General features: G+C 32.5%; 1 protein-coding gene across 4 annotated transcripts in view; it reads left to right on the top strand.

Moving 5' to 3' along the window:
• LOC149781297 (putative N-acetylated-alpha-linked acidic dipeptidase) overlaps positions 1–13,643 on the top strand; it is a 324,099-nt gene that overhangs the window by 77,497 nt on the left and 232,959 nt on the right. Inside the window, exon 1 of one of the 4 annotated variants that reach the window (XM_089935381.1) lies at positions 8,816–10,601. The exons of 2 other annotated variants lie outside the window; for them this stretch is intronic. In XM_089935381.1, coding sequence (XP_089791507.1) covers positions 10,558–10,601 — 44 coding nt within the window. In that variant the 5' untranslated portion in view covers positions 8,816–10,557. Of the gene's footprint in view, positions 1–8,815; positions 10,602–13,643 lie in introns of those variants that run through there. One more of the 4 variants, XM_089935380.1, reaches the window with a different exon arrangement.

The raw sequence follows: 13,643 nt of genomic DNA, 5'->3' as shown, positions 1-13,643 counted from the left end.
AACAGAATGCCTTGAAAATTGGTCTTGTTTACTTTTACTTATATGAAAGTAAAAATTAAAGATAAAAAAGAAATGAGGATGAATGGACAGAAACATTTTGGTCCACCAGAACATTGGGATATGAATGGACAGAAACATTTTGGTCCACCAGAACATTGGGATATTCTACACTTGTTATATTACCAACATTTATCTGCATGTAAAATTAACATTATATTGAGGTTGGAATTAAAGGAGTTCTGACCTAGCTGATCGTTTATAATAAGGATAGATATATAGATAGACAGACACAGAAATGCACACGTATACATACATTACATACATATACACGTAGGGCCCCAGGTGGCAGAGTGGTCAAAAGTGCTTGCCTTTGCAATAAATTCTATCTCACCATTATTCATATGGGTTTGAGTCTCTGGTTAGGCCAATGTGGGTATGTGAGAAAGCTTGCCAGTAGCTTCCCATGGGTCAGTTCTTACTGGGGCTTTGCCAGTTATACTGGCTGCTATGTATAGCCTATCATGTGCTGAGAAATGGTGTTGAACCTAGAACAAAAGCATACATGCATGCATGTATATGTACATGCACACATACATATGCACACACATACACTCAGTCACACACTCACATGCATTCACACACACTCATACTCACACATATACACACACACACACACACACACGCACACACACACTCACACTCACACACACACTCACACAAACACACTTCATTGCACATACACTCACACACACACTCTCTCTCACACACACATTCACACATACACACACTCACACACATACACAATAGAATGTATAGAATAAGATGATTTATTAAAATAAAGTGACATCTATTTTATGCCCAAAGATGTGACAGTTTCCCAAAACATCACCAGTCATCTTTTTAAAAACCATAAATTAGCATTACTCTTAGTTTTGTTCATTCAAAAGCAATATTAAAACCTAAACAGAAAATAAAATGTTTAGTTGAGCCTGTAGGATGACAATGCTAACATTTGGTTTGGTTGGTTCCTGAAAGGTCATCTCTACTTTACATTCAAGTTATTTCATTCAGTTGCAAATATTTGCAGGAAATGCTGTATAACCTTTTGTAATTTAAGCTCATTAATCCATTAGGTCAGGTGTGCTTAGAGAATGGCCCAATATCCATTGTCCATTGTGTGTCCATCAGCCATTGCTGTTACAGCGCTTGTGTCCATGTGTTTATTCCTATTTCAATAAAACTTTGATATCATCTGAGACAAGTTTGATAATGTGTGAGATATGTCCATGTTAATGACATGATGTTGCACCTGAATGGCTGACCTTTGGAAGCCATATTTATGATCTGATTTTGATCAAACTTGGAATGTTTACTTATATCATTAAGATCTTGGACAATTTTGATAATGAGCAAGAGCATGCATACTAATAACATCATGAAGCATCTGGTTAGCTGAGTTTGGTACCCCTCTGGGGGCCATATTTTTTATCTGATTTTGATCAAACTTGATGTATAGGTTTATATCATAGAGATCTTGGATGGATTCGATAATGAGAAAGATCTGCCTATATTAATGAGGTAATCTTGTATCTGATTGGCTGACATTGTTACCACACTGGAGGCCAGATTTCTGATCCAATTTTGATTAAACTTGCAATACAGGCTTTATATCATCAGTATCAGACAAATTTAATAACGAGCAGGATTCCTGCATATTAATGAGTTGGCCTTGTATCTGATTGGCTTAGCTTGCAGCCACTTAAGAGGATGTATTTCTGATCCAAATTGTATCAAACTTGGAACAAATGCACATACAGGTAAACCTGTTATAATGTGATTCCACTTAAATCGCAATGTTATTCTTTAGACCCCGAGCATCGCATTATAATTGATTTTATCTGTATCATTAAGAGCTCAAATACAATATTGAGTGAGATCCATGCATTCTAAAGAGATGAACGTGTATCTCATTGGCTTTGCTTGTTTCAGCTCTTGGTGGTCATGTTTCTAATTCAGATCGTATTCAGTTGTTGTTGTTGTTGTGGGGTTTAACACCATTTTTCAGCACATGATTGGCTATGCATGGCAGCCAGTATTAATGGTGGAGGAAGAACCCGGGAAAACCCCAGGAAGAACTACCAACCCACGAGAAGCTGCTGGCAAGCTTTCTCACATACCCACATTGGCCAAATCCTAGACTCGAACCCACACAGACACAGGTGAGATGGCAGTGATCTGTAACAGAGAGCTCTTTAGACCACTCAGCCACTTGGGGCCGCAATATATTCAGTAATGCATAAGATGCACACATACTAATGAGTTAATCTTGCATCAGTTTTGGTTGGATATTTTTCCACTTTGGAAGCCTTATTTCTAATCCGATTTTGATCAAACTTGAAATATGGGTTTATATTAGCAAGACCTTAGATGGATTCAATAATGAGTGAGATCCGATCATAATAATATAATTTTTGCATCAAAATTGGCTAAGCTGATTACCACTCTAGGAGCCATTATTGTGGTCTGATTTGGATCAGATTTAGAACATATGCTTATATCATCAATATTTTGGACTGTTTCAGTAATAAGCGAGAGCCATGCATATTTATAAGGTGATCTTGGCAGGGCTTATTAATACTTTGGCAGCCATCATTCTAACAGAGTTTTAATCAAAACTGAAATAGGAGCTTTTATTATCAAGATGTTATGTAATTTAGAAAGTAAGCCTGATCAATACATGTTAATGAGGTAACTTGCATCTGATTGGCTGAGTCTGTCACCACTCTTGAGGCCATATTGCTTACTATACTACATAAGCCAGCTTAGTGAAATGGTCTGCTATTAAGGTGAGTAATTTTACGCTCACGTGGGCCTCTTGTTTGATGTGGTGTGCCTAAGTTAACATAAGTAAGTTAGCTTTGTGCGTCAGGTCTGATAACTAATGCACTGGATTTTATTGAAAATATAGACAAATGAATGAAATATGTAAGGAACCTAGTCATTTTCATAGTGCCTTTATGATCAGGCATATTATTTCAGTACACCTGATGACATCTGTGTTACAACACTTTTAGATGGTCTAAGTACCATCTATACTTGCTTATAAGTTGGGTATTTACAAATTGCATAGATCCAGATCTGCCGTTGTGTTATATGATGCGGTTTTGGGTTAGACCTGACTTCTAAATTAAGCATATTCCGTATATGCCACTTGGAACTGACTTCTAAGTAAGCATATATGGTATATGCCACTTGGAACTGACTTCTAAGTAAGCATATATGGTATATACAACTTGGACCTGACTTCTAAGAAAACATATATGGTATATACAACTTGGACCTGACTTCTAAGAAAACATGCGGTATATTGTAGTTCAGAATAAATACAGACAAACAACACTTGAAATTGAATCATATATTATTAAATTATGACAGCTTGTTAAATCCCCTGTGAGTCTGGCTTGTTTCATTTACATGATACATTATAACTGTTATTACTGTCGATGTACAATATCAACTGTGGTCAGTCTTAATCTGGAAGAAATCTATTTCTTTGAACCAATCCTCCAGTCACATTTTGTCTGCTCCCTCTCCCATTAGATTTTAAAGAATTTTGCCAATATTTTTTAAAGATATCTCTTCCTGATTATAACCCCACCTGCTACGTGGGGAAAATTTTATCAGGCTGCCCCATGTGCTTATATGATGAGAAAATTTTGTATAGAGAGTGACATCTTGGTTGATCCAAGAATTATTTATTTATTTATTTATTTATTTATTTATTTATTTATTTATTTTTTTACTTAAGAGCATACTTATGAATAAACAAAAGCAGCAGCATTGAAAAGATCAAATACTGACTGACTTGAGTTTGATAAAAAATGTGGGAGGTTTTAAAAGGTTTCCATTACCAATTTAATTTTTTTAAACCACAAACTTATGTTTATTTCTCAACCAATTCCACTATAAACTGGTTCCTTATTACTGGAAATGCCTCTGCAAATTGATTTTAGAAAAGGAAGTATTCATGCTATCTCTATAATTCGATTCAGTATGCCTCTAGAGGTGCTTGTTTGCTAGATAATTTGCATCGTTACATGCTTCCCTGAATAACTTGGATTTGATAGCAATCGAAGCTCTCTAATTTTCATTTTCTCACTTAATAGGTTCAGCAGAATTCACACTGTGAAAATCAGCCTCCTGTAATGTGGTGCCTATTAACTGGAAAATAAATTCTAAACTGAAGATGGGAACATAACAGTTACCAGATTGGGCCTGTCTAAATAACTATTTTCCTGGTGCAGATTTACAACAGACCCTAATTTATATTTGTTTGTTGTGGAAAATACCATTCTAGATAAATTTTTAATTAACACTTTTGGGTATCTGAGGTTTCATTTCTATTTCATCCGGAAAAAAAATCTTAATAGAATTGTCAGCTTCTATAACCTCCAGTAGACACTTATTTAAGGAAGCAGTATAACATATATATATATTTTGGGGGAGGGGATTTACACCATTTCAGAGAACATTTATGCCCAAATTAACACATGTTGTCAGTGGAATAATAGCAGGAGAAAATGGAAATATAATAAATTAATTGAAATAAGACAAGATGGCAAAAAGTTCATAAGATAAAATCGAGACAGATCAGTTATTGCTGAAATAAAAATACATAGCTGTTACAATTGGAAGAATAATTGATCATTATTATTTGGGGTTTTTTTTCGGTTTTTGGCAGGTTTTAACAGCACTTTTAACACACATGTGGCTGTATAATACAGAGTAAATTGATGCTAATTGATTTTACCAAGGACAGGGTAAATGACCTGGGCTATGCTGCACAGGTATCAAACCCAAAATCCTTGGATTAGGAGTCTACCACTTAGCCAAGTGAGGTACCATAGTTCCCAGTTTAGAAAGGATATTTTTTAATTAACAGTATGCTACTTCAGTGCTTAACACTTTTCATTATGATGACAGTATTGAGCTTCATTGCTATAACAATGTTCATCATGATGACATTATAGTACTCCATTGCTATAACACTGTTCAGGATGATGACATTATAGTACTCCATTGCTATAACACTGTTCATCATGATAACATTATAGTACTCCAATGCTATAACACTGTTCAGGATGATGAAAGTATAGTACTTCATTGTTATGACACTGTTGATGATGATGACATTCTAGTACTTTATTGTTATAACACTGTTGATATGATGACAGTTAGCACATCATTACTATAACAATATTCAGTATGAAGATTAAGTATAGTACTTCATTGTTATAACACTGTTCATGATGACATTATAGTACTCCATCACTATAACACTGTTCATTATGATGACTATAGGACTCCATTGCAATACCACTGTTCATTATGATGACTATAGTACTCCATTGCTATAACACTGTTTATTATGATGACTATAGTACTCCATTGCTATAACACTGTTCATTATGATGACTATAGGACTCCATTGCTATACCACTGTTTATTATGATGACTATAGTACTCCATTGCTATAACACTGTTTATTATGATGACTATAGTACTCCATTGCTATAACACTGTTTATTATGATGACTATAGGACTCCATTGCTATACCACTGTTTTTTATGATGACTATAGTACTCCATTGCTATAACACTGTTTATTATGATGACTATAGTACTCCATTGCTATAACAGTGTTAATTGTGATGACTATAATACTCCATTGCTATAACATTGTTCATTATGATGACTGTAATGCTCCATTGCTATGCCACTGTTCATTATGATGGTTATAGTACTCCATTGCTATGACACTGTTTATTATGATGAATATAGTACTCCATTGCTATAACACTGTTCATTATGATGACTATAGTACTCCATTGCTATAACACTGTTCATTGTGATGATTATAATACTCCATTGCTATAACACTGTTTATTGTGATGACTATAGTACTCCATTGGTATAACACTGTTCATTGTGATGAATATAATATTCCATTGCTATAACATTGTTCATTATGAAGAGTATAGTGCTCCATTGCTATAACATTGTTCATTATGATGAATATAGTACTCCATTGTTATGACACTGTTGATGATGATGACTATATAACTCTATTGGTATAACATTGTTCATTATGATGACTATAGTGCTCCATTGCTATGCCACTGTTCATTATGATGACTAGTACTCCATTGCTATAACACTGTTTATTATGATGGCTATAGTACTCCATTGCTATAACACTGTTTATTATGATGACTATAGTACTTCATTGCTATAACACTTCATTGTGATGACTATAATACTCCATTGCTATAACACTGTTTATTATGATGACTATAGTACTTCATTGCTATAACACTTCATTGTGATGACTATAATACTCCATTGCTATAACACTGTTTATTATAATGACTATAGTACTCCATTGCTATAACACTGTTCATTGTGATGACTATAGTACTCCATTGCTATAACACTGTTTATTATGATGGCTATAGTACTCCATTGCTATAACACTGTTTATTATGATGACTATAGTACTTCATTGCTATAACACTTCATTGTGATGACTATAATACTCCATTGCTATAACACTGTTTATTATAATGACTATAGTACTCCATTGCTATAACACTGTTCATTGTGATGACTATAGTACTCCATTGCTATAACATTGTTCATCATGATGACTATAGTGCTCCATTGCTATAACACTGATCATGATGATGACAGTTTAATCCTTCATCATTACTTCACTGTTCAGGATGATTGAAGACAGTATAGTATTTCACTGCTATAACACTGTTCATATGATGACAATATAGTACTGCATTGCTATAATGCTGTTCAGGATGATGACAGTATAGTACTTAATTGTTATGACACTGTTAATCTGATGACAGTATTGTATTTCACCGCTATACCACTGTTAATCTGATGACAGTATGGTATTTTATTGTTTTAACACTGTTAATCTGATGACAGTATATTATTTCACTGCTATAACACTATTAATCTGATGACAGTATGGTATTTTATTGTTTTAACACTGTCCATGATAATGACATTATAGTACTTCATTGCAAAAATACCGTTCATCATGATGACAGTATAGCATTTCATTGCCATTACACTGCTCAGGATGATGACAGTATAGCATTTCATTGCTAAAACACTGGTAGGGATGATGACAGTATAGCATTTCATTGCTAAGGATGATGACAATATAGTACTTTACTGCTATAATGAGAATGTACCTTGTTTGTATCGTACCCACATTCATCCCAATAGACTCCATAACCATACAAATGTTATATGAGAGAATACACTAAATGAGTTTTTTTTAATGATAAAAGATCATTAGATATTCTTTGTCTCTCATATACATATCCATGAGTGATCACTGTATATTTTTGTCATTTATATACATATGCATGAGGGATCACTGTATATTTTTGTCATTTATATACATATGCATGAGGGATCACTGTATATTCTTTGTCATTTATATACATATGCATGAGGGATCACTGTATATTTTTGTCATTTATATACATATGCATGAGGGATCACTGTATATTCTTTGTCATTTATATACATATGCATGAGGGATCACTGTATATTTTTGTCATTTATATACATATGCATGAGGATCACTGTATATTTTTTGCCATTTATATACATATGCATGAGGGATCACTGTATATTTTTGTCATTCATATGCATATGCATGAGTGATCACTGTATATTTTTTGCCATTTATATACATATACATGAGGGATAACTGTATATTCTTTGTCATTTATATATATATATCCATGAGGGATCTCTGTATATTCATTGTAATTCATATGCATATGCATGAGTGATCACTGTATATTCTTTGTCATTTATATACATATCCATGAGGGATCACTGTATATTGTTTGTCATTTATATACATATACATGAGGGATCACTGTATATTCTTTGTGATTTATATACATATCCATGAGGGATCTCTGTATATTCATTGTAATTCATATGCATATGCATGAGTGATCACTGTATATTCTTTGTCATTTATATACATATGCATGAGTGATCACTGTATATTCTTTGTCATTTATATACATATCCATGAGGGATCACGATCACTGTATATTTTTGTCATTTATATACATATGCATGAGGGATCACTGTATATTCTTTGTCATTTATATACATATGCATGAGGGATCACTGTATATTTTTGTCATTTATATACATATGCATGAGGATCACTATATTTTTTGCCATTTATATACATATGCATGAGGGATCACTGTATATTTTTGTCATTCATATGCATATGCATGAGTGATCACTGTATATTTTTTGCCATTTATATACATATATATGAGGGATAACTGTATATTCTTTGTCATTTATATGCATATGCATGAGGGATCACTGTATATTCTTTGTCATTCATATGCATATGCATGAGTGATCACTGTATATTTTTTGCCATTTATATACATATACATGAGGGATAACTGTATATTCTTTGTCATTTATATACATATCCATGAGGGATCACTGTATATTGTTTGTCATTCATATGCATATGCATGAGTGATCACTGTATATTCTTTGTCATTTATATACATATCCATGAGGGATCACTGTATATTGTTTGTCATTTATATACATATGCATGAGGGATCACTGTATATTCTTTGTCATTCATATAAATATCCATGAGGGATCTCTGTATATTCTTTGCCATTTATATACATATCCATGAGGGATCACTGTATATTCTTTGTCATTCATATACATATCCATGAGGGATCACTGTATATTCTTTGTCATTCATATACATATCCATGAGGGATCTCTGTATATTCTTTGTCATTTATATACATATCCATGAGGGATCACTGTATATTGTTTGTCATTTATATACATATGCATGAGGGATCACTGTATATTCTTTGTCATTCATATACATATCCATGAGGGATCTCTGTATATTCTTTGCCATTTATATACATATCCATGAGGGATCACTGTATATTCTTTGTCATTCATATACATATCCATGAGGGATCACTGTATATTCTTTGTCATTCATATACATATCCATGAGGGATCTCTGTATATTCTTTGTCATTTATATACATATGCATTGAACATAAACTAGTTTCAAAATACCTAATTTAGGCTCTGGTGTTCACATGGTTATTCGTATTAAACATTATTTATATTAATGAATCAAAATATGAGATTTTTTTTAAAAAGGTGCCCATAGGTGCCTGAATAATCTAAGTCAGATGCAAATCATGTACAAATCTCCTCTATCTACATAGTTCCCATATTCTTAATTCACCAAATATACTGGCCGCTATGTGTAGCCTATCCTAGGATGAAAAATGGCATGAAAGCTACAAAATCAAACCATTTTCATCAGTTTTATATAATATTTATGTTGAACTCAATACATTTTCTATAATTTCATGCAGATGAAACATGATTATTCACTGGATTTAAGTACAAAATTGTTTTTGTAAAAGTTCTGTATACTATGACTATAGACATATAGTGGTGTTGTGTCTCGTGTCAGGTTATTTACGTGTGACATTAGAATACTGTCAGGTTATTTACGTGTGACATTAGAATACTGTCAGGTTATTTACGTGTGACATTAGAATACTGTCAGGTTATTTACATGTGACATTAGAATACTGTTAGGTTATTTACGTGTGACATTAGAATACTGTCAGGTTATTTACGTGTGACATTAGAATACTGTCAGGTTATTTACGTGTGACATTAGAATACTGTCAGGTTATTTACGTGTGACATTAGAATACTGTCAGGTTATTTACGTGTGACATTAGAATACTGTCAGGTTATTTACGTGCGACATTAGAATACTGTCAGGTTATTTATGTGTGACATTAGAATACTGTCAGGTTATTTATGTGTGACATTAGAATACTGGATGGATGACATGACTAATATATATAAGACTTTATAAATGACTTTCAGAAATTCGTAACAGATTTGCTTGTTGCATGCTCAACCCTATCTCTGGCTTTCATCAGTCAGTGAAAGAGGCATGTAGGGAATGAAATTAAAATAGTAGAAGGGGAATGCCTGGTTTGTTTTACAAGCATAAATAGAAAGTAGTTGAGAGTTAGGTTCATTTCTAAACTCAATTATATCACATGGCTTGGAATTGTCAGTTACGTATAGACCAATCTTTCAATCTTTTCCAATGATTTATGTCTTGTGAAGCAACAGCATGTCTGGAATTTGTTCAAGAGCTGATATTGGCACTCCTCAGACCAGAAGATCATCTTTAACTCATGCTGCACTGCAGGGAACTATGTTTACACTTCCCTAAACATACTGCTTCAAGATATTGGAAGAAATGTTTTTGCTAGATTGGTGGCAGATGTGACAACATAGAAATTTCCTTGAGTGTATGCACAATTAAACAACTTTTAGTCCAGTGCAATTTAAAGTTGGACATCTTCCAGTTGGGATTACTGACAGTTGGTTTGTATAATAATGGAATCCAGTCTAATGAGCTCAATTGCGGTGATTTCTAAGGGGTAAGACATAACATATTTATTTCTTTACTTTCCATATTTTTGGAAATAGCTTTCTTCTACACTAATATGCTTCTGAAAGGTCAGTATAAATGGTGAAATAATCTTTATATTTGGTACAAATGTGCCTGTAATTTTTGTTAGTACTTCTTAATAATTTGCAGAGTGAAAATTTAGATATTATTGATTTGGTTCTGTTGTTATTATTTGTTAATACAAATATAGTATTTGTTAATACAAATACATGTAATAACATTCCCTACATCCTATTGTATTGGCTTGCTTGCAGTATCAGAACCAGCCTTTCACTTGTAATAGTAACATTCAGTTGATGGTTTGAAGTAAAAGCAGTTTGGTTTATTCTCTTTTGATCAGCCTGATAAAAAGAAAGATGACATTGAGTTGAATTTAAATTGTGATACAAATCAGTTGAGAATACTGTTTATGAATCTCTCTCTCTCTCTCTCTCTCTCTCTCTCTCTCTCTATATATATATATATATATATATATATATATATATATGTGTGTGTGTGTGTGTGTGTATATATAAAGGAATTTAGTCATGAAACTTATAACTGATATACTTGTTTAAAGAGTGTGATGAATTAATTTATAGAACACTTTTTGTTAAATTTTTTATCTGATTTTGAAAAGCTTGAGTTACAAACAATAATTATATAAATCAATGAAATTAAATGCTATTTTGTTTTATTTTGAGTAGCATATAATAGTATAGTGTGTTAGACTACAATCCATCAACATAGAAATGATGTTGCCTGTTTTGGACTTTTTTGATAACCTTCAGCGAAACTTCAACATCGCAGAGCACATAAACTGTATAGTATAGACAAATAGTACAGTATGCCATATTACTTTGTATGATAAAGACCAATAATACAGTATGCCTATTTCTTTTGTATGGTACAGAAATAGTACAGTATGCCATATTACTTTGTATTATAAAGACCAATAGTACAATATGCCTATTTCTTTTGTGTGGTACAGAAATAGTAGAGTATGTCATATTTCTTTGTATGGTACAGGCCAGCAGTAAAGTATGCCTATTTCTTTTATATGGTACAGACAAATAGTACAATATGCCATATTTATTTGTATGGTACAGACAAATAGTACAGAATTCCTTATTGCTTTCTATGGTACAGAGCAGCAGTATATTATGCCATATTTCTTCATATGGTACAGACCAATAGTACAGTATGCCATATTTCTTTGTATGATAAAGACCAATAATACAGTATGCCATATTACTTTGTATGATACAGACCAATAATACAGTATGCCATATTTCTTTTGTATGGCACAGACCAGTATATTATGCCATATTTCTTCATATGGCACAGACCAACAATACAGTATGCCATTTAATTTCGTATGGTACAGACAAGTTGTACATTATGCCAAATTGCTTTGTATGGTCAAGACCAATTGTTCATTATTCCTCATTCATTTTTTATGATGCAGATGAATAGCACAATATGCCATATCACTTTCTGTAGTATAGATCAATTGTACAGTATGACATCTTAATTTGGATAATACAGATTAATAGTACATTATTCTATATTCTTTTTGTATTGTGCAAAACCAATAGTACAATATGCCATATCACTTTCTGTAGTACATGTATAGATCTATTGTACAGTATGACGTCTTAATTTGGATGATAATAATAGTACATTATTCTATATTCTTTTTGTATGGTGCAAAACCAATAGTACAATATGCCATATCACTTTCTGTAGTACATGTATAGATCAATTGTACAGTGTGACGTCTTAATCTGAATGATACAGATTAATAGTACATTATTCCATATTCTTTTTGTATGGTGCAAAACCAATAGTACAATATGCCATATCTCTTTCTGTAGTACATGTATAGATCAATTGTACAGTATGATGTCCTAATCTGGATGATACAGATTAATAGTAATCTGGATGATACAGATTAATAGTACACTATTTCATATTCTTTTTGTATGGTGCAAAACCAATAGTACAATATGCCATATTGATTTTTATGGTACATACAATTAGTACAGTATGACATATTTGTACAGCATGCCATATTACTTTTTTTTATAAAGACCGTCCATCCATCCATTTCTTCTTTGGTCAGTATTTTAAGTTTTCCTTGATACTTTCCTTTCCATTCTAGAGTTTGAGCCTTTGAGATTAAGGAATGAATTTTGTCTTCAAGGTTAAGATCACATTTTAGGTTTTAGAACAGTTGCCTCTTCCTCTATAACCTGTTGAAGATAAATAAATGCAAGTTGGTATATTTGTTGAAGATGTTGTATTCAACATGGGGGGGGGGCAGTCATCACATATATTAAATGTTTGCTTTTATTCTGTTCTTTATTTCAAATGCAGTTTACTGTGCAGAATTAATCTATTGTACACATATGAAACTCATATTGATGGCCTGTAATGTATCATCATCAAGGTGTTTTCTTTAAGATGGCTTGTAATGTATCATCATCAAGGTGTTTTCTTTAAAAAGGCCTGTAATGTATCATCATTAAGGTGTTTTCTTTAAGATGGCCTGTAATGTATCATCATTAAGGTGTTTCTTTAAGATGGCCTGTAATGTATCATCATCAAGGTGTTGTTTTTAAGATGGCCTGTAATGTATCATCATCAAGGTGTTTTCTTTAAGATGGCCTGTAATGTATCATCATCAAGGTGTTTTCTTTAACATGACCTGTAATGTATCATCATCAAGGTGTTTTCTTTAAGAGAAATGTTAGTTATCAATTTATTTTCCCCATTTCTGTCATTGAACTGTAGTGCAGATAGAAGACATGAAATATGACCTCTTTCCATATCTGTTTAGGAACTCTGAGCTTTAACCACAAAGGTCACAGCCAGGTATCATTACTTTTAATGACCTGACCAAATCATTTTAGGGGACAAATTCACAGAATTTGTTTGTGTTATATATATATATATATATATATATATATATATATATATATATATATATATATATATATATATATATATATATATATATATATATATA

Source organism: Sinohyriopsis cumingii, chromosome 15, assembly GCF_028554795.1.
Source record: "Sinohyriopsis cumingii isolate HCF-2022 chromosome 15, ASM2855479v2, whole genome shotgun sequence".
In the NCBI taxonomy this organism is placed as follows: domain Eukaryota; kingdom Metazoa; phylum Mollusca; class Bivalvia; order Unionida; family Unionidae; genus Sinohyriopsis; species Sinohyriopsis cumingii.
This window is presented reverse-complemented; position numbering and strand designations above follow the sequence as displayed.